The sequence below is a fragment of the Centruroides sculpturatus genome, unplaced genomic scaffold (assembly GCF_000671375.1).
Source record: "Centruroides sculpturatus isolate CEXI.00-Female unplaced genomic scaffold, Cexi_2.0 scaffold116, whole genome shotgun sequence".
NCBI classification, from domain to species: Eukaryota; Metazoa; Arthropoda; class Arachnida; order Scorpiones; family Buthidae; genus Centruroides; species Centruroides sculpturatus.
The window spans coordinates 44,287-69,775 of NW_019384401.1; the positions used below are offsets into that span (position 1 = coordinate 44,287).

At 30.8% G+C, this 25,489-nt stretch overlaps 1 protein-coding gene across 1 annotated transcript in view; it reads left to right on the forward strand.

Moving 5' to 3' along the window:
- Positions 1-25,489, forward strand: part of LOC111618648 — a 129,385-nt gene that overhangs the window by 40,294 nt on the left and 63,602 nt on the right. The window contains exons 8-14 of the mRNA XM_023360206.1: positions 2,375-2,457; positions 2,558-2,621; positions 2,699-2,759; positions 2,826-2,887; positions 3,002-3,061; positions 3,335-3,406; positions 12,114-12,185. Coding sequence (XP_023215974.1) covers positions 2,375-2,457; positions 2,558-2,621; positions 2,699-2,759; positions 2,826-2,887; positions 3,002-3,061; positions 3,335-3,406; positions 12,114-12,185 — 474 coding nt within the window. The remainder of the gene's footprint in view (positions 1-2,374; positions 2,458-2,557; positions 2,622-2,698; positions 2,760-2,825; positions 2,888-3,001; positions 3,062-3,334; positions 3,407-12,113; positions 12,186-25,489) is intronic.

The following is a 25,489-nucleotide window of genomic DNA, read 5'->3' on the forward strand; positions in this document are numbered from 1 at the left end:
GAATCACCAGAACTGTTTACTGTCACCAGATGTCAAACTTTTATTAATTCTCTGTAAAAAAAGCTTTTTCTTTGCTCTACATAAATTGCGAGTCACATTACATTTTTTAACAAAATTACTCATAGCTACACTATTCCCAATCTTTGCACGTCTCATCCTATTTAAAGCCTGATTTCTTCTAGCAATACTCAACCTACAATCTGTATTAAACCACAAAAAATTGGAAGTTCCAACTGGCCTTTGGCACCAACCTGAAAATGAGGATTTAATTAAATAACCTAAGACCTCAAATTTTAACACCAGATGACTCTGAATCGCACAGAATAGTTTATTATATTTATGATTCACTATCTCACTACTTTCTTTTCTCCAAAAAATTCTCTTTCTATTATCCATAGGCCTATCAAATGGTTTTTATATTTTCTTTTTAAGTCATCAAATTAAAACTACACTAATTGGAAAATGATTACTATATAGTTTATCTAATACAGAAAAACTTTTAGCAATAGATAACTGAGTCAGCTTAACCAAGGCTAAATCAATTACAAAACATCCTATTTCACCCACATAAGTAACCTTTAGACACAGATGAATTTCTACCATTTAAAATTACATATCCCGCATCTTCACAGAAATCCAGCATCAATCTTCTGCAATTATTTATTGATGTATCTTGTGATAGACTTGACATCCAACCCTGATCAAGATCCTCATTACAATCATAAATCCATTCCTGTAGCTTCACACCAATAAGAGCATTAAAATCACCAATTAAAAAAATCTATCTTATAACAGCAAACTAACCTAACTATTTCTGTCCAAATAGTATTCCATAGAACAGGTTTTATATACATAAAACAAAAAGAAATTATTGGATGCCCTATTGTTAGTTCCATAACAATCCAATGCCTATCTTTTTCCAAAATATTCACTTTTAAAGAATTGACTATCAATAACATCCAGCCACCAATAAAATGACCTCTATCAGTCTCTCGATAACATGGTTCCTGAATTACAGTAAAGTTATCCATATTATGGAAATCAGAAATTGCGGTCCTACCATCTCACTATGTCTCCATTAAGAAAATTATATCAAAAAGTACGCAAAAAATTCCAGAAAGAGTTAGATTTATTTACAATACCTTCACAATTCCATGAAAGTACAACATACCTACTCCCAGTCAAGTTGAAATTTGCTTTTCCATTTTCTTAGAAACTATATTATATTTATAAATTTTGTTATTAAATTTTACTGCATTCTTATTATTTAAATAAGTAATTGAAGTTCCCATTTTTTTTTCTCTAGCAAAATTATTAATTATTTTCTTTATATCTCTAGTTAAAAGAGGAAGGTCATCCATTATAAATATCTTGGACCCATTTAATTTAAATGCTGCTCTTTTAATCTTATATTTATTGTCATAGTCCAAAAAAACTACAATAAATCAACTTAATTGTATTATCCTGTTGACCCAATCTATAACATCACTCTAAACTGATGTGATCAACACTTAATTTATTTTGAAAAACGCCAACACTATAACTCTAACCTGTAAATTATCATTTTCCAACTCGGGTAATCCAGAAATTATGAAATTGGTGCACCTTAAAAAACACTCAAACCGCTCCTGACTTAACATAAACAGCCAATTTATTCTCCAGGTTTATTCCTTCAATCAACAAAACCTTACCCTTATTGTATGCAAATTTTTTCTCTAAATCCTCAAGTCTAGTTTCTAAATTAAAAATAGCTTCGTCCAAATTTTCCACCCAGGTGAAAATTCTATCTATTTTAGCTGTCATTCCTTCCAATTTAGTATTCTGCTTTAGATTTAGTTGAATTAATAATAATATCCTATTCTTAATATCCAATGTAAGTTCTCCCTGAAGTAACTCTAAAATCCTCATCTCTTCCAATGGGTCTGGGTGAAAAATCTTATACCTACTATCTGACTTACTGGTGAATAAGTCTTCCTTTTAGACATGATGAATTATACCAATAATCTTACCTGAAAAAATTAAGTTAATTAATTATAATACACCCAAAAGTGCCGACCAAAAATGCCTGAGTGACAATATTAAAAATTCTTTAAAGTACCTTCTAAAATAAAACTCCAATACTTGCTTACTCAGACACAGACTAATGTTTTTGTTCCTTTCCTCTGGATCTTCGTCAGGTCTGCAGGTATTTAGAATTGGAATGCTTTTGATTATTTTCACAAACATTGCTTTACAAACGTTGTGTTTTTAAAAATATGTTCGATTTCCTGTATACATTTAAAGTTTAAAATTTTTTGATGACATTGATATAATAACATAATAATCTTTGCAATAGAATAGAATTGCTATAAATACTTATAACACTGATTTATAGGAAATTGAACAATGTTATTATCATGGTACCATCAAAGATTATCCAGGTGCTCTGGCTGCTCTGAGAACCTGCAATGGAGTTAGGTGAATTAATTTTTAAAACATTTTAAAGTAAATGCAAACTTGAAATAAATCCAATTCTAATGTAGATTGAGAAAATAGTAATACTTTTTCTGATTAATAGTGGAATCATTCATGTAGAAAATGAAACATTTGTCATCCATCCATTTTATGGAGGTGATTTATCGGTATGTACATAAATGTTATTACATATTTTAATATTTGTAATGTTTGGATTATATATTTTCATCATTCAAATTTTTAGAGGAAACATCCACATGTATTATATAGGTATTTTACAGAAAATAAAGGAAAGCATACGTGTGGTAAGTTTTTAAATATTTTAACAAAAGTTTATTCTTCCTTTCTTATCGAATAATTTGGATAAATAGGAAATACTGGAATGCATGAATGGGGCTTCAAGCAGTTTAGGATACGTCCTATAAAATACAAAGTAAATAATTCATTTTTTTATATTTTTAAATTAATGATATTTATGTATTAAATGTGTATTATGTATTAAATTTAATTATGATAAGTCTGATTAATAAGTAATTACTTTTCTTAGCGTGATGTAAGTCAAGTATTCAAATACATTGAATTGGCACTTGTTATTGATCAAGCTATGGTAAATTGTTCTTTTATATATTTAACTGAATACATATATTATATTATCTTTATCACATTAGTAAACAAATTTATTTAACTTCTGTACAGAAATATTTAAAAAAAAGCAATTAAGTCATAAGTTTTTAACATAAATATAAATTCTGAAATATGAGAAATACAAAGAAAACATTTGACATGCTTTAATATTTTTGTATTATCTGTTTATTATTATTCTTATAATAGCAATATATTATTATTACTATCAATAATAATAATAGTTATATTTTTACAGTTCGATAATAGAAATGCTACCAGATCTGAAGTGGTAAATGATGCAATTCAGATAATAAATTGTGTTGATATGGTGAGATATAATTGCATATCTTATAAAATTAATAATGAAAAATATATGCATGGAATGATTAAAAAGTAACTTTACGAAGGTCATTGTTATATACAAAAGTTTTTATTATGAAAATAAAAACATATACAATTTATCTTCAAGCTGTTACTTCTCAACAAAATCATGCAGTCTGTTCATGCATTTATTTCAACATTTAATAAGCTTGTTTACTCTATTATCAAAAGTTGATATCCCTGCAGTTACAGCTACACTGCAATAGTAGGTTTTATGTCTTTGTCAGTAGCAAAATTGTGATCACATATATAACCTTCAAATATGTGTAAGAAGCTGACTTCCAGGGGCAAACAGTTATTTGTGCATCAGGAAAAGCCTAGGGATTGATCGTATGTGGAGGCAAAGATGATGCATGTCCTTACAAAACTGTTTATTTTTGACATAAAATAACTTACACTACGAACAAAATAGTCCACTTTGAAGATTGGGCGCTTGGGTGCAATGACCGTTGATTTTCTAGCTTCACTTGACTGTTGATGGTGACGGTGATGACGATGCTTTTGCGATGGTGATGGCGATGACGAAGCCCCAGGGCAGAAACGACTTAGGGGAGATGACATGCTTAGTTATGAGTTCTTGGACATAGGGATGAATCGGAACAATCCAGGGAGGATTCAACACAGACTAGGCAAAAATTGGCATTTCAAACTTGAGATTCGGGGTTTTTATAGGATGTTTTCCTCAAATCTTACCTTCTGATTGGTCCCATATCTTGTTCCTCGCTTTCCAATTGGTCTCCTTTTTATTTCTAGGTAAAACCCGAGACTTGTTTGGGTCACGAGAAAGGTTCAATTCATGGTGTTTGTCTGATACCTTTTTGTTGATTCTGACTGGAGTTTGACAAAACTATAATCTGTGCTCTGATAATTTAGCCTGTTGATTCTATTTCTGTCAATTTTTGGATTTTAATGATCACATGTGATGTTTTTCTAACCGTCTAATCCTTCAACTTTTAACCTAGATTGACTGTTTATGAGCGCTTGCGTCAGAGTTCTATCTTTCCTGGCTGACATTCCACTTGATCTATTATGTCGTTCATCTTTGTGTTTGTTTTAACAATTATAGTTTTCCCCTCTCTCCCTTACATAACAAACATGACCTTTAGTCTGACTTGACTATAGCACTTTTGCTTTTAATTAATTTGAAATTAAATTTTTGTTTTGACCTGTTCTAGAACCTCACATGTGGGAAAAACAAGTTGGCTAATTGAGAGTTGGTAAAGGCATCAGCTTACCATTTTGGGAATCTGGGTAAAAAACTAAAAATGTAGAAAATATGAAAATTGAAGAAATTATATCCAGACTATGGAAGGATGTTGATGGATTTTCAATCAAAATGTTTGCAGTAAATCCACAGTCTAGTATACAGTTTGGCATTGGCATTATTCTGAAAGACTGCTAGGACATGACATTGTCTGCATGAGTTGAGATGATCTGAGACAAAGTTAGACTTCAGCAAATGGAACCTCTTTGAACCATAAAAATTAAATAACTGCTTGAACTTTGGGCTACCACATTTTTAACTTTTTTGTCATTTGGAAAAATGCTTTCACAATTGTTCTGTGCAATATTATAATCATTCAATATTACAGATTTGGGTCATTAGCAACTATGTATATTGGGGTTAAACTTGACAGTGCTTTGGTTTCAAATAGGATTTTTTACAGTTATTTTTTGAATATTCCATGTATATTATTAAAGTTAATTTAAGTATATTAATTTACCAGTACTTAATTTTTTTATTTAAAATTCTTAAATTTCAGTTCATAATAATGAATGTATTGATGCATGATACAGGTTGGCACATACACTGATTTAAAATTTTTTTTATTCTATGGTCTAGAAATATGTAATTATGGTAATTTAAATTTCTCATTGAATAATAATAATACAGGGTGATTATAATTAAAGTTCCACTTTGAAATGGACATAAAATGAAAACTGCTGGATAGAATGTTATCAAACTTGGTAATAGTGTATAGGAAGTCATGGGATTTTATTTCCCGCAAAAAAAAAGTTCAAAAACTCACCACCAATGGGAAATGGCACTGTCTGCAATATTGTTAAATGTAATAAGACATGAAGACATCATTGAAAATGTTTTTAATTGGTTTTAAAACAAAACTGTTTGTGGAGTTATGCAAGATCACAATGGCTTATAACAGGAAGAAAATGATATTCTAAGAGCTGCTGTTGAGAACACAGTAATATGATGTAACTTGCTTATCAAAAATGGTGAACACTACATTGAACATGTACTGTAATGCATTTTAAAACCGATTAAAAACATTTTCAATGATGTCTTCATGTCTTATTTCATTTAACAATATTGCAGACAGTGCCATTTCCTGTTGGTGGTGAGTTTTTAAACTTTTTTTTTTTGTGGTAAATAATATCCCATGACATCCTGTACACTATTATCAAGTTTGATAACATTCTGATCAGTAGTTTTCATTTTATGGCTATTTCAAAGTGGAACTTTAATTATAATCACCCTGTATATTATGCAATAACTTTATAAAAGAAATTTTTCATTCATTATTTTAAAATAATTTTTTTTTTTCAAATTTTGTAGTTATAGTTTTTGTAAAATTTATGTCATATTACTGTTAAAATTTTAATATCAAAATTTACTGGAATGTGATTGCATTTAATTACTGTGATTTCATGCAGATAACTCACCTTATATGTTTGAAAGGGATGCAAGTTACATGCAGATTTTAAATTCCATCACAAGTTAAAAGAAAATTATGTTAATAGTTCAAATGAATATTAAAATCATTTATAGCTGACAAAATTCTAAAAATAATTGATGCTGTGTTATAGCACTAAAACAAGCAAAACTGGTGATAAAATTCTGTTTAAACAATTACAACATTTTGAAAAAAATTAAACACAAAGTATTTTTAATATTGATAATTAAGCACAATCAAGAAAACATTTAATATTCAGTAACCAACTTTAATTTGAAAATTGACAAATGTTTTTGATCTTACATGAGATCTGCATCAGGTCAACAATGATATTTGAAATTGGAATGTGCAGAACACAACTTTTCAAACATTTTTTTATTTAATTCAAGCAAAAACATAGATGTAAAATATTCACTATATACAGTGGTACCTTGACTTACGTGTGTCCCAACTTAAAGTTTTTTGAGATATGAGCCATCTCTCGGCCGATTTTTTGCTTTGAATTGAAAGCTAAAGTTTGGGTTATGAGCCATCTTCAGATACCCAACTGTTAATTGGTGCAACGAACCATAGATTAATAAAAAGAAGATGGAAGAGTTCTGTCACAGAATGAATTAAACTAATAAGTCAAAGGCACCACTGTATATAAAGAATTGGTAGCATTTTTAACATGTATAAAATTAAAACAAACATAAATATAAGACATAAAATATTAAAAAATAATAATAATTAATTCATGTTGGTATTTCCCGGTTTTTCATAAAAGCATTGCCAAGCATACAAGAGGCTTTTTCCCTCCTTAATGTTTTTTATTCAAAATATCATACTAATATTCTTTTAACCTTTTGTGTATGAAATGCTTAGTTGATCCAATGTACAGTACATCATATCCTTTGGAACCTGTTGTCCCTCATCAGAACACTGTACTGTATACATCCCTGGGCCCAGTGTTTATTGACCCTGTCTTTTCTGTTGCATAGTACTTTGTATAACATGTGAACTTGCTTGTAGGCTAACTTGGTACCTGTAAAGTCGCCACTTTCTTTGTACAAAGTATGTAAATTATGGTCATACTCTATCACAGTACACCTGGGTTTAGAGTTATATGTTTGACTGCTTTTGGAATTTCCTTGGTTACTGAAGTTTTTACATAGGGAGTGTCAGAGTAAGTGTGAGATAAATTACAAATCAGGTCTCTTCTATATCCATGCTTTTTAGTGTGACTGAAGGGTCAGCACCTCTTTGATGTCCTGTCAGGATGACACCACTGAGTCTTGATTGACATGGAAGCCGTGCTAATTAGGTCACGTGAACGATAGCGTAACGGAGCAATCAGATTCGGGATGGAAGGAGAGACCGCACACCGGAAGTGACTTCTACAGAGACAGGTTAATGTAACAACCATTTAATCGGCCATACAGGATATACTATATATTGATTTCAAATATGCGTGATTTTAGATACATTTGCTACAATTGATATTAGATATATATAATGGGCATTAAAGTGGACATAAAATTTCGGTTAAAGTTCCGTGGTTCTCTCTCGAGAGAGAGAGAGAGAGAACCACGGAACTCTCTCTCCACGTGGTTCTCTCTCTCTCTCAAGAGAGAGAGAGTTTACAGTAGTTGCACGTGGCAATAAATACCTTGTATGAAATCTTGATCTGTTGCAAGCCAGTTGGACAGAAAGGAAGACAGTTTTGGACGACAAGTCTTATTCCCACAGTACTGAGTTAACTAGATATTATGTGAGGAAGTATCCAAAGGCAAGGAGGTATTTAACGAGAGTATAGCTACGATGTGATGTTAGGAGATAATGATATAAACATATTGAAAGTCTGGATTTGGATCCTCACATCAGCTATGTCCTCCAAATGTTTTATCTCCTTTATAGTGTCTTTCCAGCTTGTCTTGTAAATGCATGGAGGCAGCAATTTTATATGGAGAACAGTCAGCTGAATTTATTGGAATAAAATAATGGTAAATAGCTGGGTTTGTAACAGATGTCAGTTTCTGTATGGCCCTTGCTGAAACAAATGTTAATATCTAAGAAGTGTGTGCTGGTATTACTTATCTGGTCTAACTTAAGGATTAGTCCATATGGGTTATTATTCATGCATTGTAAACAATGCATCTACTTCTGGCTCCATTCCCCAAAGACAAACAGGTCTTCAGCATTCTTCTTGTAGATAGCAATGTTCTATATGAATTCAAGTATGACTTTTTCTTCTAATAGATGCATGACTAACTTGCACAGATCACCTGAAAAGGTGTGATGTTATTAAATTAGAATAAAGAGATGTAACACATCATGTATGCGAGTTCTAAGATCTATTTTTTGTGAGCAGGTACATCAATTTTCCATAGTAACAGATCCCTAAGAACACAGAAGCATGATTGCAGCTTTACTGAAGGGTATAAGGCAGTGCTTCTTAACCTTCTGAAGTCATGGAAAACTTTTGAATATCAGAAAAATTTACAGAACAGCAAAATCATGAAGATCATAGAATAATAACAAAAATATGTATGAACATACCTTTTTATTAAAAATTATAGATTACAGAATACATTTCTGAAAAGTGAGAAAATTGTAGCTCTTTTCTTAAATGCAATTTTGAGACTGTTGCATTTAGTAATCTTCCTATAGACAGAACACATGGTCCTGTATATGCAACTGCTACATAAAGATACATTTTCAGTAGTAATCAATCCACTTGTCGGTATTAATGTAGGACCATCTGTTCAACTAGATGTGCAGAGTAACTGTGTTTCGCTTCGCTAAGTTCTTGATATATGCTAATTCTTTCTTTGTACCTTCTTAAGTGGAACAATGTGTGTAGGTTCATCAGATTAGAGCAGTAAGCACAGCTAGTTTACTTGTATATGCAAACAGATCATGGGATGTGGCCAGAATATAGATTGGGCTGTATCTGTTTTTTGGAATACCTTAGTTATCAGTTGTCCTTGGTGAATTGAGATGTGGATAACTAGGAAAGTGCATCAGCGGGGACTCTCTTGCTCCATTCTCAACAATAGTCTGTATGAATTGTTGTTCTACTTTAGTAGAAAGTCCTTTGTGTTTGGTTTTTGCCTCCAAACTATGAAGATGTTATCCACTTATTTCACATGTAATAAAATCTGGCTGTTGTAAGAAGGTAAGATCAAATGTTCCAATTATTGAATCACCAGTTCACACAACATTTCTGATAATGGGCTACCCATAAGTGTGTTTCATTTTTGATGTAAGTAGTATGTGAAGAAATAGGGTGACACATTAGATGTGATTGTTGGACATGTGTTCAGCAGAATTCTCAATGTTGCATATGAGGAAATCTTGTAGTTTGCAAAAGCAAGGTTCTGTGCAGATGGACAGAAATATACACACATAATCATTGATCGCCTCATTGTGGACAAAATTAAATCTCTGTATTTATATTGAAAAAGCACTTAATGTTTATAACAAGTAGACTTGTTGGATACAAACAAATGGTCATCAACCCACAAGAGGTGCTGAACAAATTGAAAAATCTTGTCATTTGAGAAGTTATTTTTCTAGCAGTTTATAATTTTGACTTTGTCTAGTTTTGATCATCTATTACTTTCCTAACTGTTATGTATAACAGAGGGAAAGTATGGCAATTGATCAAAAAATGATCCCTCCCAAATTTTTACATTTTTGGTCTCAGAACTTTGAAATGTCAAGAAATGCAAAAAAATTTGGAGTTTTCTGTGTGGGTGGCATGATTTTGTTCACCCTCTTTAAAGCTTTATAACTTCTGCATTTTGTCAAATTTCTGAAATTTTGCAGTTTGGTTCATGTATTAGGGGATTAATACTATTAAATTTTGATGGTTAGAGGTTGACTGGGTGGGGAGATAAAAAGGAATATGTGTCATATCTCAAGTGGGGTTGGACTTAATGACAATTTACTCATTATTAACATTTACAATTTTTTATAAAACCCATCCCTACCNTAGAAGTTATCTAGTATCAAAAACGTTCGATTCAGCATGACACACAGTCCTCAGAAAAACACCACACAAAAGTGACAGTGCTGCCAGCTAAAACACACACACGAACATAAAAAATATTGGAGTAGCCCAAGATATAGCCAAAGATTACAGTGCCACAGCACTACGAAAATTTAAATTTGCCAACTGGAATTCTTTCGGATAAACAACGTTTCGGATAACTGACTTTCGGATAAACGATGCTCTACTGTAGTCATGTATCACCTATTTAGTTGAAAATATCACATTTTCAACTAAATAGTTAGACATATTATCATTACTTTGTTAAATGAAATTACAAGTAACAAAAATAAATCAGTTTGTAATTCTTTAAAAATAAATTAAGCTTTATTTCAAAATGTTTTTGAAACATTTGCTATATCAATAGATTAGAACAAATCAAAAGTTGACATATGATTTTCTTAATTATAATGCAATGCAGATAGTTATTTTGACATTAAAAAATAATAAATATTTTAAATATAATAAAAAAAAAACAATAACTTAAAGACAAAAATAATACATATAAGTAAAACAAAAATAAAAATTTATTGTAAAATACAATTAAACTGAGAAATGGTCATGAAATACTGTTCAAAACCTCTTAGAGAACCTTAAATAAATCTCTTGTAAATTATTTTTAGAATGACTAGCGTTTTTCATCCCATGTCTGGATCTTTGTCAAGCCAACTGTTCTAGAATAGAACACTTGGAACATCATGTTCTGTTTATTGAATGTGTGTCAAGTTTTAAATTGATGCATGACGTCATTATCATAAAGTGCAGTACAAATTTTTCAGAGTATTTCAGATGGATAATTCTTTAGAATTTATTTTAAATGTATCAGATTGTGGTTTTAAAGTAATAGGACACTCATTTAGGATATGCCATGCATAGGACACTCGTTTTTCTTCTTTGAAATTAATACTTCTTCCCTGTTTTTCAGCTTTATATATTTCTAGTGCTTCCAGAGCTCTGATTTTTTTCTAATTGTTTGGCTCTCCTAATGATGTCAATGTTCTGTAGATCGGCCTGGATGTCATTGTCTGGGGCTCTAGAACAGTTGACCTGATGAAGAGCCAGACAGAGGATTGAAAATGTTAATTGCTTTAAAGATGATAATTTATTGGAGATTTATTTAAGGTTCTATAAGAGGTTTTGAACTATACTTCTACTCCAGTCTGAGGAATTGTGAGTAGGTTATTAAATACTATTAGTTACACTGATTCATTTGATTTTTTTAGATTTCAGGTTAATGATTACATTGATTTGAAGTTTCTTAGTCATAAATTAATTTATAGCAGCTTCAAATAAAAGATTTTATATATAAGGTTTTGCTTAAAAAAATATCCTGTTTTCAAACCTTATCATCATCATTTCAAACTTTTTTGTAACTTTGAAAGAGTTTTTAACATTGATGATGAAATTAAGCAGATGATGTTTCAGTGGTTTTTCTCATACAATAGAGAGCAGCTGAAGAACTTAAAATCACTGCTTCTAGTGAACTTTTGATTAGCAAGACATGAAGAATGTACTTTGGTCCTAAAGTTTCAATTTTCTTGACAGTTCTTTAAAAGCAAGATTATATATGACTAGAATTCTTCATTTTAAGTTATGAATTAATTGACTGGTGGAAAATTTATAATTGATGCAATCATTGATTCATTAATTTGAGTGTTGGAATAATTCATTGTAAAAACACTTACACGACCAATATCCAATTCGTGAAACACCAAACAATGGAGAAAAACAACACATTATCCTCAACTNTTTAAAAAAAAGCAATTAAGTCATAAGTTTTTAACATAAATATAAATTCTGAAATATGAGAAATACAAAGAAAACATTTGACATGCTTTAATATTTTTGTATTATCTGTTTATTATTATTCTTATAATAGCAATATATTATTATTACTATCAATAATAATAATAGTTATATTTTTACAGTTCGATAATAGAAATGCTACCAGATCTGAAGTGGTAAATGATGCAATTCAGATAATAAATTGTGTTGATATGGTGAGATATAATTGCATATCTTATAAAATTAATAATGAAAAATATATGCATGGAATGATTAAAAAGTAACTTTACGAAGGTCATTGTTATATACAAAAGTTTTTATTATGAAAATAAAAACATATACAATTTATCTTCAAGCTGTTACTTCTCAACAAAATCATGCAGTCTGTTCATGCATTTATTTCAACATTTAATAAGCTTGTTTACTCTATTATCAAAAGTTGATATCCCTGCAGTTACAGCTACACTGCAATAGTAGGTTTTATGTCTTTGTCAGTAGCAAAATTGTGATCACATATATAACCTTCAAATATGTGTAAGAAGCTGACTTCCAGGGGCAAACAGTTATTTGTGCATCAGGAAAAGCCTAGGGATTGATCGTATGTGGAGGCAAAGATGATGCATGTCCTTACAAAACTGTTTATTTTTGACATAAAATAACTTACACTACGAACAAAATAGTCCACTTTGAAGATTGGGCGCTTGGGTGCAATGACCGTTGATTTTCTAGCTTCACTTGACTGTTGATGGTGACGGTGATGACGATGCTTTTGCGATGGTGATGGCGATGACGAAGCCCCAGGGCAGAAACGACTTAGGGGAGATGACATGCTTAGTTATGAGTTCTTGGACATAGGGATGAATCGGAACAATCCAGGGAGGATTCAACACAGACTAGGCAAAAATCGGCATTTCAAACTTGAGATTCGGGGTTTTTATAGGATGTTTTCCTCAAATCTTACTTTCTGATTGGTCCCATATCTTGTTCCTCGCTTTCCAATTGGTCTCCTTTTTATTTCTAGGTAAAACCCGAGACTTGTTTGGGTCACGAGAAAGGTTCAATTCATGGTGTTTGTCTGATACCTTTTTGTTGATTCTGACTGGAGTTTGACAAAACTATAATCTGTGCTCTGATAATTTAGCCTGTTGATTCTATTTCTGTCAATTTTTGGATTTTAATGATCACATGTGATGTTTTTCTAACCGTCTAATCCTTCAACTTTTAACCTAGATTGACTGTTTATGAGCGCTTGCGTCAGAGTTCTATCTTTCCTGGCTGACATTCCACTTGATCTATTATGTCGTTCATCTTTGTGTTTGTTTTAACAATTATAGTTTTCCCCTCTCTCCCTTACATAACAAACATGACCTTTAGTCTGACTTGACTATAGCACTTTTGCTTTTAATTAATTTGAAATTAAATTTTTGTTTTGACCTGTTCTAGAACCTCACATGTGGGAAAAACAAGTTGGCTAGTTGAGAGTTGGTAAAGGCATCAGCTTACCATTTTGGGAATCTGGGTAAAAAACTAAAAATGTAGAAAATATGAAAATTGAAGAAATTATATCCAGACTATGGAAGGATGTTGATGGATTTTCAATCAAAATGTTTGCAGTAAATCCACAGTCTAGTATACAGTTTGGCATTGGCATTATTCTGAAAGACTGCTAGGACATGACATTGTCTGCATGAGTTGAGATGATCTGAGACAAAGTTAGACTTCAGCAAATGGAACCTCTTTGAACCATAAAAATTAAATAACTGCTTGAACTTTGGGCTACCACATTTTTAACTTTTTTGTCATTTGGAAAAATGCTTTCACAATTGTTCTGTGCAATATTATAATCATTCAATATTACAGATTTGGGTCATTAGCAACTATGTATATTGGGGTTAAACTTGACAGTGCTTTGGTTTCAAATAGGATTTTTTACAGTTATTTTTTGAATATTCCATGTATATTATTAAAGTTAATTTAAGTATATTAATTTACCAGTACTTAATTTTTTTATTTAAAATTCTTAAATTTCAGTTCATAATAATGAATGTATTGATGCATGATACAGGTTGGCACATACACTGATTTAAAATTTTTTTTATTCTATGGTCTAGAAATATGTAATTATGGTAATTTAAATTTCTCATTGAATAATAATAATACAGGGTGATTATAATTAAAGTTCCACTTTGAAATGGACATAAAATGAAAACTGCTGGATAGAATGTTATCAAACTTGGTAATAGTGTATAGGAAGTCATGGGATTTTATTTCCCGCAAAAAAAAAGTTCAAAAACTCACCACCAATGGGAAATGGCACTGTCTGCAATATTGTTAAATGTAATAAGACATGAAGACATCATTGAAAATGTTTTTAATTGGTTTTAAAACAAAACTGTTTGTGGAGTTATGCAAGATCACAATGGCTTATAACAGGAAGAAAATGATATTCTAAGAGCTGCTGTTGAGAACACAGTAATATGATGTAACTTGCTTATCAAAAATGGTGAACACTACATTGAACATGTACTGTAATGCATTTTAAAACCGATTAAAAACATTTTCAATGATGTCTTCATGTCTTATTTCATTTAACAATATTGCAGACAGTGCCATTTCCTGTTGGTGGTGAGTTTTTAAACTTTTTTTTTTTGTGGTAAATAATATCCCATGACATCCTGTACACTATTATCAAGTTTGATAACATTCTGATCAGTAGTTTTCATTTTATGGCTATTTCAAAGTGGAACTTTAATTATAATCACCCTGTATATTATGCAATAACTTTATAAAAGAAATTTTTCATTCATTATTTTAAAATAATTTTTTTTTTTCAAATTTTGTAGTTATAGTTTTTGTAAAATTTATGTCATATTACTGTTAAAATTTTAATATCAAAATTTACTGGAATGTGATTGCATTTAATTACTGTGATTTCATGCAGATAACTCACCTTATATGTTTGAAAGGGATGCAAGTTACATGCAGATTTTAAATTCCATCACAAGTTAAAAGAAAATTATGTTAATAGTTCAAATGAATATTAAAATCATTTATAGCTGACAAAATTCTAAAAATAATTGATGCTGTGTTATAGCACTAAAACAAGCAAAACTGGTGATAAAATTCTGTTTAAACAATTACAACATTTTGAAAAAAATTAAACACAAAGTATTTTTAATATTGATAATTAAGCACAATCAAGAAAACATTTAATATTCAGTAACCAACTTTAATTTGAAAATTGACAAATGTTTTTGATCTTACATGAGATCTGCATCAGGTCAACAATGATATTTGAAATTGGAATGTGCAGAACACAACTTTTCAAACATTTTTTTATTTAATTCAAGCAAAAACATAGATGTAAAATATTCACTATATACAGTGGTACCTTGACTTACGTGTGTCCCAACTTAAAGTTTTTTGAGATATGAGCCATCTCTCGGCCGATTTTTTGCTTTGAATTGAAAGCTAAAGTTTGGGTTATGAGCCATCTTCAGATACCCAACTGTTAATTGGTGCAACGAACCATAGATTAATAAAAAGAAGATGGAAGAGTTCTGTCACAGAATGAATTAAACTAATAAGTCAAAGGCACCACTGTATATAAAGAATTGGTAGCATTTTTAACATGTATAAAATTAAAACAAACATAAATATAAGACATAAAATATTAAAAAATAATAATAATTAATTCATGTTGGTATTTCCCGGTTTTTCATAAAAGCATTGCCAAGCATACAAGAGGCTTTTTCCCTCCTTAATGTTTTTTATTCAAAATATCATACTAATATTCTTTTAACCTTTTGTGTATGAAATGCTTAGTTGATCCAATGTACAGTACATCATATCCTTTGGAACCTGTTGTCCCTCATCAGAACACTGTACTGTATACATCCCTGGGCCCAGTGTTTATTGACCCTGTCTTTTCTGTTGCATAGTACTTTGTATAACATGTGAACTTGCTTGTAGGCTAACTTGGTACCTGTAAAGTCGCCACTTTCTTTGTACAAAGTATGTAAATTATGGTCATACTCTATCACAGTACACCTGGGTTTAGAGTTATATGTTTGACTGCTTTTGGAATTTCCTTGGTTACTGAAGTTTTTACATAGGGAGTGTCAGAGTAAGTGTGAGATAAATTACAAATCAGGTCTCTTCTATATCCATGCTTTTTAGTGTGACTGAAGGGTCAGCACCTCTTTGATGTCCTGTCAGGATGACACCACTGAGTCTTGATTGACATGGAAGCCGTGCTAATTAGGTCACGTGAACGATAGCGTAACGGAGCAATCAGATTCGGGATGGAAGGAGAGACCGCACACCGGAAGTGACTTCTACAGAGACAGGTTAATGTAACAACCATTTAATCGGCCATACAGGATATACTATATATTGATTTCAAATATGCGTGATTTTAGATACATTTGCTACAATTGATATTAGATATATATAATGGGCATTAAAGTGGACATAAAATTTCGGTTAAAGTTCCGTGGTTCTCTCTCGAGAGAGAGAGAGAGAGAACCACGGAACTCTCTCTCCACGTGGTTCTCTCTCTCTCTCAAGAGAGAGAGAGTTTACAGTAGTTGCACGTGGCAATAAATACCTTGTATGAAATCTTGATCTGTTGCAAGCCAGTTGGACAGAAAGGAAGACAGTTTTGGACGACAAGTCTTATTCCCACANTGTATTAAAAAACTTTCCTAAGTTTTATGGCAATCGTACTATGCCACAAACCTGCGCGAGAGTATATTAAACAACTTCCCAAAGTTTCATGGCAATCGGATAAACGGTGTGGTAATGCATGAAGGACATAAGACAGACACACAGACACACACACACAGACATACATTCATTTTTATATATATAGATTATTAAATTCCATTGCCCATTCTATTCTGATATGTTTCCAAACACATTTTTAACTTAAAGACGATTGCTAAAGGCAATTGAAAATGTTCATTTTTCTCCATCATTTTGTTTCAGAAGTGAAATTTTTGGTTGTGTAAGTGTTTTGAATATTATCCAGTTTTCAGTGTTCTAATTCATTGTAGAAGAATAACACCTGGTAGACTCTTAAATCAACTGTTCTGATAATATATCTGTTTTTTGTTTCCATTTATTACTTTTATTTTTAAATTATACTATTTTGTTACATCTTAAACATTTGTTATTTTTACATCAAAAATACTATTACATTGCATTATAATTTAAAACATTCTTCAAATTTTGAAAAAGCAACTATTAATAAATTTTGCAGTTTTATTTTTTGGTCCAAAGAAATTTATTTCAAAAATGTTTCTTTGGAATAATTTTGAATAATTTTTTAAAACTGTAAACTGATTAATTTTAATCTATATTAAATGATAATGTAAAATTATATATGTTTAAAGTAAAATATTCTTTTATCTCTGATTATCATGTAAATTAATTAATAATTAAGAACAATGATTTTCTTAGTGTATTATAAGGAATAATTTTATATTATGTTAAGTAAGTAATTTTATATTATGTTAAGTAAGTTGTATAATGTTAAGTAATTATGTTATATTATGTTATGTTATGTTAAGTAATGAAATATTAGAATGAGTAATATCAAAGCAAATTACACAAAATTCTACTGATTCACTAGGACATTTCATGTAATGTAACAACACTAGGACATCTTATAAAAGCTATTTTATTTCATTGAAATAATAATCCAAAATCCATATTATTATTACTATAATTATATAGTTTATTTGTAAAGTTGTATAATGATGGCATATGAGACCAGATATAAAACATTGGTATTAGATCTGGGTTTCTTGCAGGCAAAGTTGTAACATTAATGTTTGCTCTTGCAATCATTTTTGTGTTGCTCATGCATGATCATAGAGAGCATTAGGTAGAATCCAGGTTTTGCCACAGATATATTTGGCAAGGAGTAAACATGGTCTTCTTAGGAAGTTCTGGAAGACCATGTTTACTTCTCACTAACTATAAAAGTGCTAAGAAGGTAGTACCATTGGAAGAAAACCCACCCCAAACCATAAGATTGCCACCACCTTGTACATGCTTGGAAAATACATGCAATTTCTGTTGAAGGTTGTTTCAATAATCAATGTTGATGCCAGAGGTTTACATTAACGTTTTTTTCTGTAAATAATGCCCATTTTTCTGCAGTTCAAGTCATATGTTCCATTCCCCAAATTGGTGCTTTCATTTATGCTCTTTTATCAACCTTGGTTTTGCCAATTTTTTGGTATATTTTATGTGTTTGGAATTTGACAATGTTCTTCATGTTACAGGAAATTATAAATTGGCAACTGTTGTTGTGGAAGACTGTCCTGTTTTGCATGCTTCATGTGCATTATAAACTTTGGTTTTGGTTATATCTTTGGGATGTCATGTCTTGTCTAGTCTAATTCTTTAAAAACCATGCAATGGTACTTTTTGCTCTACCAATCAAGCTTGCTGTCTTTCTGATTAGCTTGCCATAACTTGCCATTCTCTTGATAGAAGCAGATTTTGTTTTCTCCTTTACTGCTTAGTTTCATAACACAACAAACTGGATAAGATTGCAGAAATACTTGACAGAAATCAAAACTCCAGTTCAAAAAATGTAAATTTAATGAAAAACAAATTTTTTTGGTTGCCTTAAACAATCATCTTCACGTTACAGAAATGGTCTAAAAAGGTCAGATGGATAGCACTATTTAAGTTTTTAAATCTGTATGTTTCATATTTTGTGATAAAACATCTTGCTTTATCAATGGTGCTGCTGTGTATTTATTTATTTTTGTATTTGAATTTGGTAACTTTTATTAGTGTTATTCCTTGTACATCCCCTGTTGTTTTTTGTAGTGTTGTATAATTTTGTAATTTTATGTGTTTTTATGTTCTGTGCTCATGCATGAGAAACAATTTTGAAAAAATGTTCATTGCTGTTTGTGCTCTGTTTTCTATGAATGATATTGCCTGAAGAGGACAGTTATACTGTTGAAAGTACAGTGGTGCTTCGTATAACATATGCCTTGAATAACGGATGCTGTGAACAACGGACGTTCTGTTTGGCCATTACATGACTCAAGCAACGGACTTTCCGTTCAGCAGTTATGTGAGGTGAACAACGGTCTTTTTGCAAACAAGTGCGAATGATGTTTCCACTCTTTTGCCGTTGCCAATGACAATCTGCTATTTTTATAATATATTAATATTATTAGAATATATTATTAGTATATCTGAAGTACAGAGCTCCTGTTGGGATTCAGCTTGCTCCCTTGTTTATTACGTACATCATCTCAGTGCAGGGTATTTACATTTATTAGAGTGTTGTGCAAATCATGGCTTCTAAAAGACAGAAAGATGATTTCAATTGAAACAATGCAAGAAATTATTAGAAGGAGGGAAAGTTGACAAAAACTTCCTTGTCAAATGGGGGGAGGTTAAGGAATTTACCTACGCTCATTATCCAAACAGAGCTGAGGACAACAGGATCAATGACACCCTTGCCCATCATTTGCGACAGCTGTTGAAGAAGAGAGAGAAACAGACCACCTTGGACATGTTTTTCAAGAAGCCAGCTGCCAAATAACAAAGGATGGAACATGAGGAGTTGACCCTGCAAGCTCTGGTAGCCTCTCCTGAATCTGACTCCGATTAAAAAACAATAAAAAGAGACCTGCTGCAGTGTGTAAAACGTCTGTATCTGTATGAATGTGTGAAGAAAGTGTTCCTCCACCTCCTCCTCACAACATCTGACTACCCAGCATAATTGGTGACTGCTCCATTTTCATTTTTTTTTTATGGTACAGTACTGTTATTTTATGCTACGGAATGAATTATGTGTTTTAACATGTATTTCTATGGGAAAATGTGTTTCGTATGATGGATTTTTCACTTAACGGATGTGCACCTGGAATGGATTAAGTACATTATACGAGGTACCACTGTACTTGCAAAATTAAACCTTTTCTGCAACACCAATAGACAGTTGTGTGGCTAAATATTTTGATTATTTGATATTTGCAATGATGCAGACTAGAGTGATCTCTCTAGTCTAAAATGGTTCTAAGGGCATTAGAAGGTAGCATCTTACCCAAATACAACAAAAACATCATACTTTATGCCAGATATATATATATGGAGAAGAGACAGCCTACTGTAGTAAGCTTCATCAACAACATCATTATGAATCCGTACAGATTAAAAATAAGAGTTAGAACAAGAAAGTGATACAGCTGACCAGTTTCTAGACATAGCACTTATGCTTAAAGGAGGTGAAATTAATATGAATATCTACAGGAAACCAACATATAATCTGCTATTCAAACCAGGCATCTCATGACTCAATGAACTACAAGATGGCAGGTTTCAGAGCTATGATAAGAAGAGTCCATAATACTGCATAAATATGCAAGACAGGAGTTAAGGAGCTGCAATATATCAAAATCCTGGGCACTGATTTAGATTTAAATATAAGAATATAGTAGTTTTAATCAGGAAGTGCATGAGATAGAAGAAAGAAGTGTAATGACATAAGAATAGAGTGCACAGTGATAGAATATAGAGCACCCTCTATAATATATACAGGAAGATAAGCAGAGTTGTAGGAAGGAAGATAATCTTCAAAATGAATCCCACCATATACAAATTACTACAGTATGTAATGACAAAGGGCCAATTGATCCATTCTGTGTTCCAGGAGCATAGAGAATCTCTGTAACAGACATCAGGGAGTAAATGATTTATGTTATGTAGGGGCTGCTTTGAGGTCATTAACAATGAGAATCAAGGAACATAAAGCTGACGTCGGTAAATTCACCTCTAGTACTGCATTAGTGACATATGTACTGGCTTATTTCCAATTGGACTAGTGAGTCAATTAGCTTTCTGTAATGATTTAGACACTTTTGTTGCCTTTGTATGAATCTTTTTTGTTACAAGAACACTCTTGTGTGAGCTGAACATTAGATCCATGAGTCTTTTCAGCCTCTTGATGAGCACCTTCAACTGAAAACGCATATTGAACTGCATCATCAAATTTCAGATTTTCCATGGCAAATAATGCTCTCTGTTTGTTCACTTTTAATTTCTATGATGAACTGATCTCTCAGGCAGTTGCTTAGATCCTCATCAAAATGACAGAGAAGGGACAAAGATTTCAAGCTTAACACAAAATCAGCAACTGATTCACTTTCCTTCTTATATCTTTTATGAAAATGAAACCACCCACTAACCTCAGAAGGTGTCAAATGGTCAGCCATTTTCTTTACCAGTTAGGAGTAAGTACAGTAGAGCATCAATTATCCGATTCAATTGGGGACTCAGGTTGGTCGGATAACTGAAAAAATTGGATAACCGAAAAGAAGGAAAAAAATACATTATTAGTATAGTATATTAGGATATTAGTATATCCCATGTAATTAGTTTATTAGTATATCGCTATTAACCAACTTTGCGTTGAATTTTCATCGATGTTTAGCTTAACAAATTTTTTTTAAAATAATAATCGTTGCTATTGTATCGTTAAAAATTATTTTAAAATTATTTTATTGCTCACGAAACAAACAACCACTCATAATTAGAAAATTAAGTCTCGTTTAAATATAGGCCTCCCTTCAATGGTCGAACCGTTGATGCCAGCTAAAACACGCAAAACTTTAACAAAAATAATATTAAAGTAGCCAAGACATAGCCAAATATTGTAATGCCATATCTCTAGCAGACATTTGAAATTTGCCGACTAGAATGGTCGGTTAACCGATTTGACGGTTAATCGGGGGTCGGATAATCGATGCTCTACTGTATATTCATATGGCTTCTTAGGTGCACACAGATTTTTTAGTACTTTGTATCCATATCTTCCTAGCAGAAAGATTGAAGTTGAGGCTTTTTTATTGTCCTGAATTGAATTCACCAGTAAAAATTGTTCTAACTGTTTGTGCCAGTCATACTAATTTTTGAATTGTTATAATGGTTGAATAGATCCAATTAAGGTAGTTCAAAAAACTTTTAAAAATATGAGGAAAACTCTCAATCTGTTCTGACTTTAGGGGGCAATCACAGAAGAGGCCAAAGCGTCACTTTGGTGAAATGCATATGATAGATAACTTAGTTGTATAATAAAGGTGAGAATAAATAATTCTTTTTTGTTATAAGTGTTGTTTGAATGTGTTCATCGCCCTAAAATTGGAACAGATTGAGAGTTTTCCTCGTATTTTTAATTTTTTTGAACTATTTGAATAGATCCAATTATGGAAGTCATACTTTCTTTGAAAATAATCCTTATATTCAGAAACATATGAACCTGTACTCATTGCCAATTTTCTATATGTACACATATTTATTTAACACAACTTGGAAACTACATCCATATGTTAGGAACCATTAAAATGACAGTGACTGTTGTTACAGATGGCATTACATAACTAATTATTGTTGCTTTGTTTTTTGGTAGACAAGGCTATTCCTGTCACCACTTAAGTTGTAAACACTCCAATTTTTAATATTATTTATACATTTATTTTATACAATAAATCATTGATAATTTTCAAAATATTTTTTAACATTTGTCTATAAATTATTTAAATAAAATTATTTTTTGTGTGAATAAATAAACGTTTAAATTAATAAAATATTGATTTCAACAGTATTATCTAAATGATTACAATAAAATTTAAAAATAGTATATTTAGAAAAATTTAAGTTATAAACCTAACAAAGCTACATCTTCATATGATACATATTAAGGTACATAATGAAGTAAATTTTTAATTTGATAAGAACTAAATATTAATTGAGAGATTAAACATTTATAGCATACTTTTATTTAATCTAATTTTTTAAGTTTAATTATATAAGTTATTGAATGATGGAAGATAAAGGATTTTATCAGTTCAGTCCATTGTAGATTCTGAAGGAGTAATTCTTAGTTTTCTGGTGTAAATCAAGGTAAGTTGTATTTTTTTCTTACAGTTTAGTTCATATACTTTTCCATTCAATATTTTATTTATCATAACTACTTTCTTCAAATTTAAAATTTATATAAACACATATGATAATGTATCAAAATAAAAGCTTTTTATAAAGTAAAATTGTATAATTGTATATAAAGTTTGAAATTATTATTCTCAATCTAGATGACTGAGGTCATTGAAGTATTAATCTGCTGCTCTGAGGACCAGTCTCAGAAATTTTCAGATTTATTCTGAATATATTTGGTTCCATTTCTTGTCATCTGTGAACCCATTGTGTACCAAACTGAATCAGTTATGGACTTGTTATAAATAAATTCTTAGTGTCTATAGAGCATAAAAAGTTCAAAAAAGAAAGAATAGTAATATATTATGAATCAAGTATCCTGTGAGAATATTTCAATATAAGTACAAATCTTAAATATTTATTTGCTTGCTACAAAACAGGAAATAAACTGAAAATGCTTCTTACGTTAATTCAAGCTACTTAAAGTATATTTTACAATCAAGGAAATATGATATTAATATTCATAAGATTAGTATTAGATTCAACAAGCTGTTTAATTTAACAGCTGCATTGAAACTGCAAAGGTCTTTTAGTTTGATGATAACCATTCAACATGGGTGAAAATGCCTGCTTTTATGCATCATATATTTTTGTAGTTGCTTGCTGGATATTGTTCTTGTGTGTAGTGTTTGTTATTATTAGATTTTATGAATACTAATAACGTATTTACTCAATTTTAAAACATGCCTTTTTTATTCATTTTAACTTGACTGAAATACAGATGCATTTTAAATTTGTAGTCCAAAACAAGTGGCAGTCATTGTAAGTAGACAGCATTGTGTGTTATGCACCTGCTAATAGACATTTTTGACCATACTACTTAATCGTCACATAAGTTCAAAGGAGTTTTTCTAGTAAAATTTAAACTAACTTTTAACATTTAAAATGCCTCTGAGACAATATTATGATGCAACATTAAAATTAAAAATGATTTTACAGTGCATGCAGAACACTGGAGATAGTTGCCAAACATTATCCATTTTGAGAAAATTATCGTCTAGGCGTTAATAACCAACATCTATTGCTACAAATGTTGGTTATTAACGCCTAGACCAGTGGTTCCCAACCTTTTTTCATTAGCGTACCCCGTGACATGTCATATCTCTAGATTGTACCCCTTGATATGTCATATCTCTAGATTGTACCCCTCATTTAAGAAATTTAGTGAGTAATCGTATTGTTAATTTTACATATTGTAACTTTAAATTAAAGAAAAAAAAACTAAAAGAAAAAATGTATAATAAAGTTGTGATTGTTGCAAGGAACATTTTTTATCTAATAATTTTTTAATACTATTAGTTTGTGATACATAATATATTATTTTTTCTGCCATAATAACTAACTTTTTTCTGTACCCCTAAACAACCTATCGCGTACCCCTAGGGGTACGCGTACCACAGGTTGGGAATCGCTGGCCTAGACGATAATTTTCTCAACTTGATTATATAATATCCAGCGTGAAGTCCAAGAATAATTATTCATTATCCATTTTATGGCATTTGCATTATTTTCTAACTTGTTAATAGCTAAACTTAATAAAATTAATTATTTTAAAGTTTTTTTTCATAAAAAGTTTTATTTAAATTCAGTTTCTAAATCAGTTTATTAGAATTAAGAAAATACATAATTTAAGTTTGGAACATTTAAGTACAGTTAAGTTGAGCTGCTTGACAAAGTAAAATACTTTAATATATTCAAAATTGTTTTATTTAACAACTCTTAAAGAATCTTTACATCCAGTAACAAAACATTTAATAAAATATCCAACAAACACTTTCGACCTTACCCAAGGTTTGTTTCAGGTTAGAGAACAATCAAATTCTAAAATTATTATTAAATGTTTTGTTACTGGATGTAAAGGGTTGTCATTAGTACCAGTAATTGAGTTAGAAGATACCTTGTTTTATTTATCTTACCATACTTAAATTCAAAAATCTAATCATCAGCATTTGTTTATGAAGGTGTAGGTCTTTAATCTTAATGGGCAATTGGAGATTTTACTGTCAAATTCATTTTGTGAATAATAAATTTATCATACATTCCTACAGTTAATAAAGTAACTTGAGGCATTCATTTAACTTTTGACTGTGGAAAAAGAATTCATTATGTATTTGTTAGAAATTTGCTACAATAGAAGAAAGTATCAATTGCATAAATGTGTTAAACTGAATTGTTAAGAAAAACAAGTAATCCGTGTAAATAAATAATGTAATTTAGGGTGGATAACCCATATGATGACATATACTTTACAGAAAATTGTAAGAATGAAAATGAAACCTTTGTACAGCTCAACACAGCCCACACCTCTGGGGTGTCCATTGAAATAAGGATAATTACTGGATATGGTTTACGAAATGCCATTTCAAGCATTAAAATATTGCTCTTTCTGTTTGCAACAACCAAACCCAAATATATATATATATATATATATATATTATTATAATGCAGTATATATTATAATATATTATAATGTATTTTATTGATATAATAT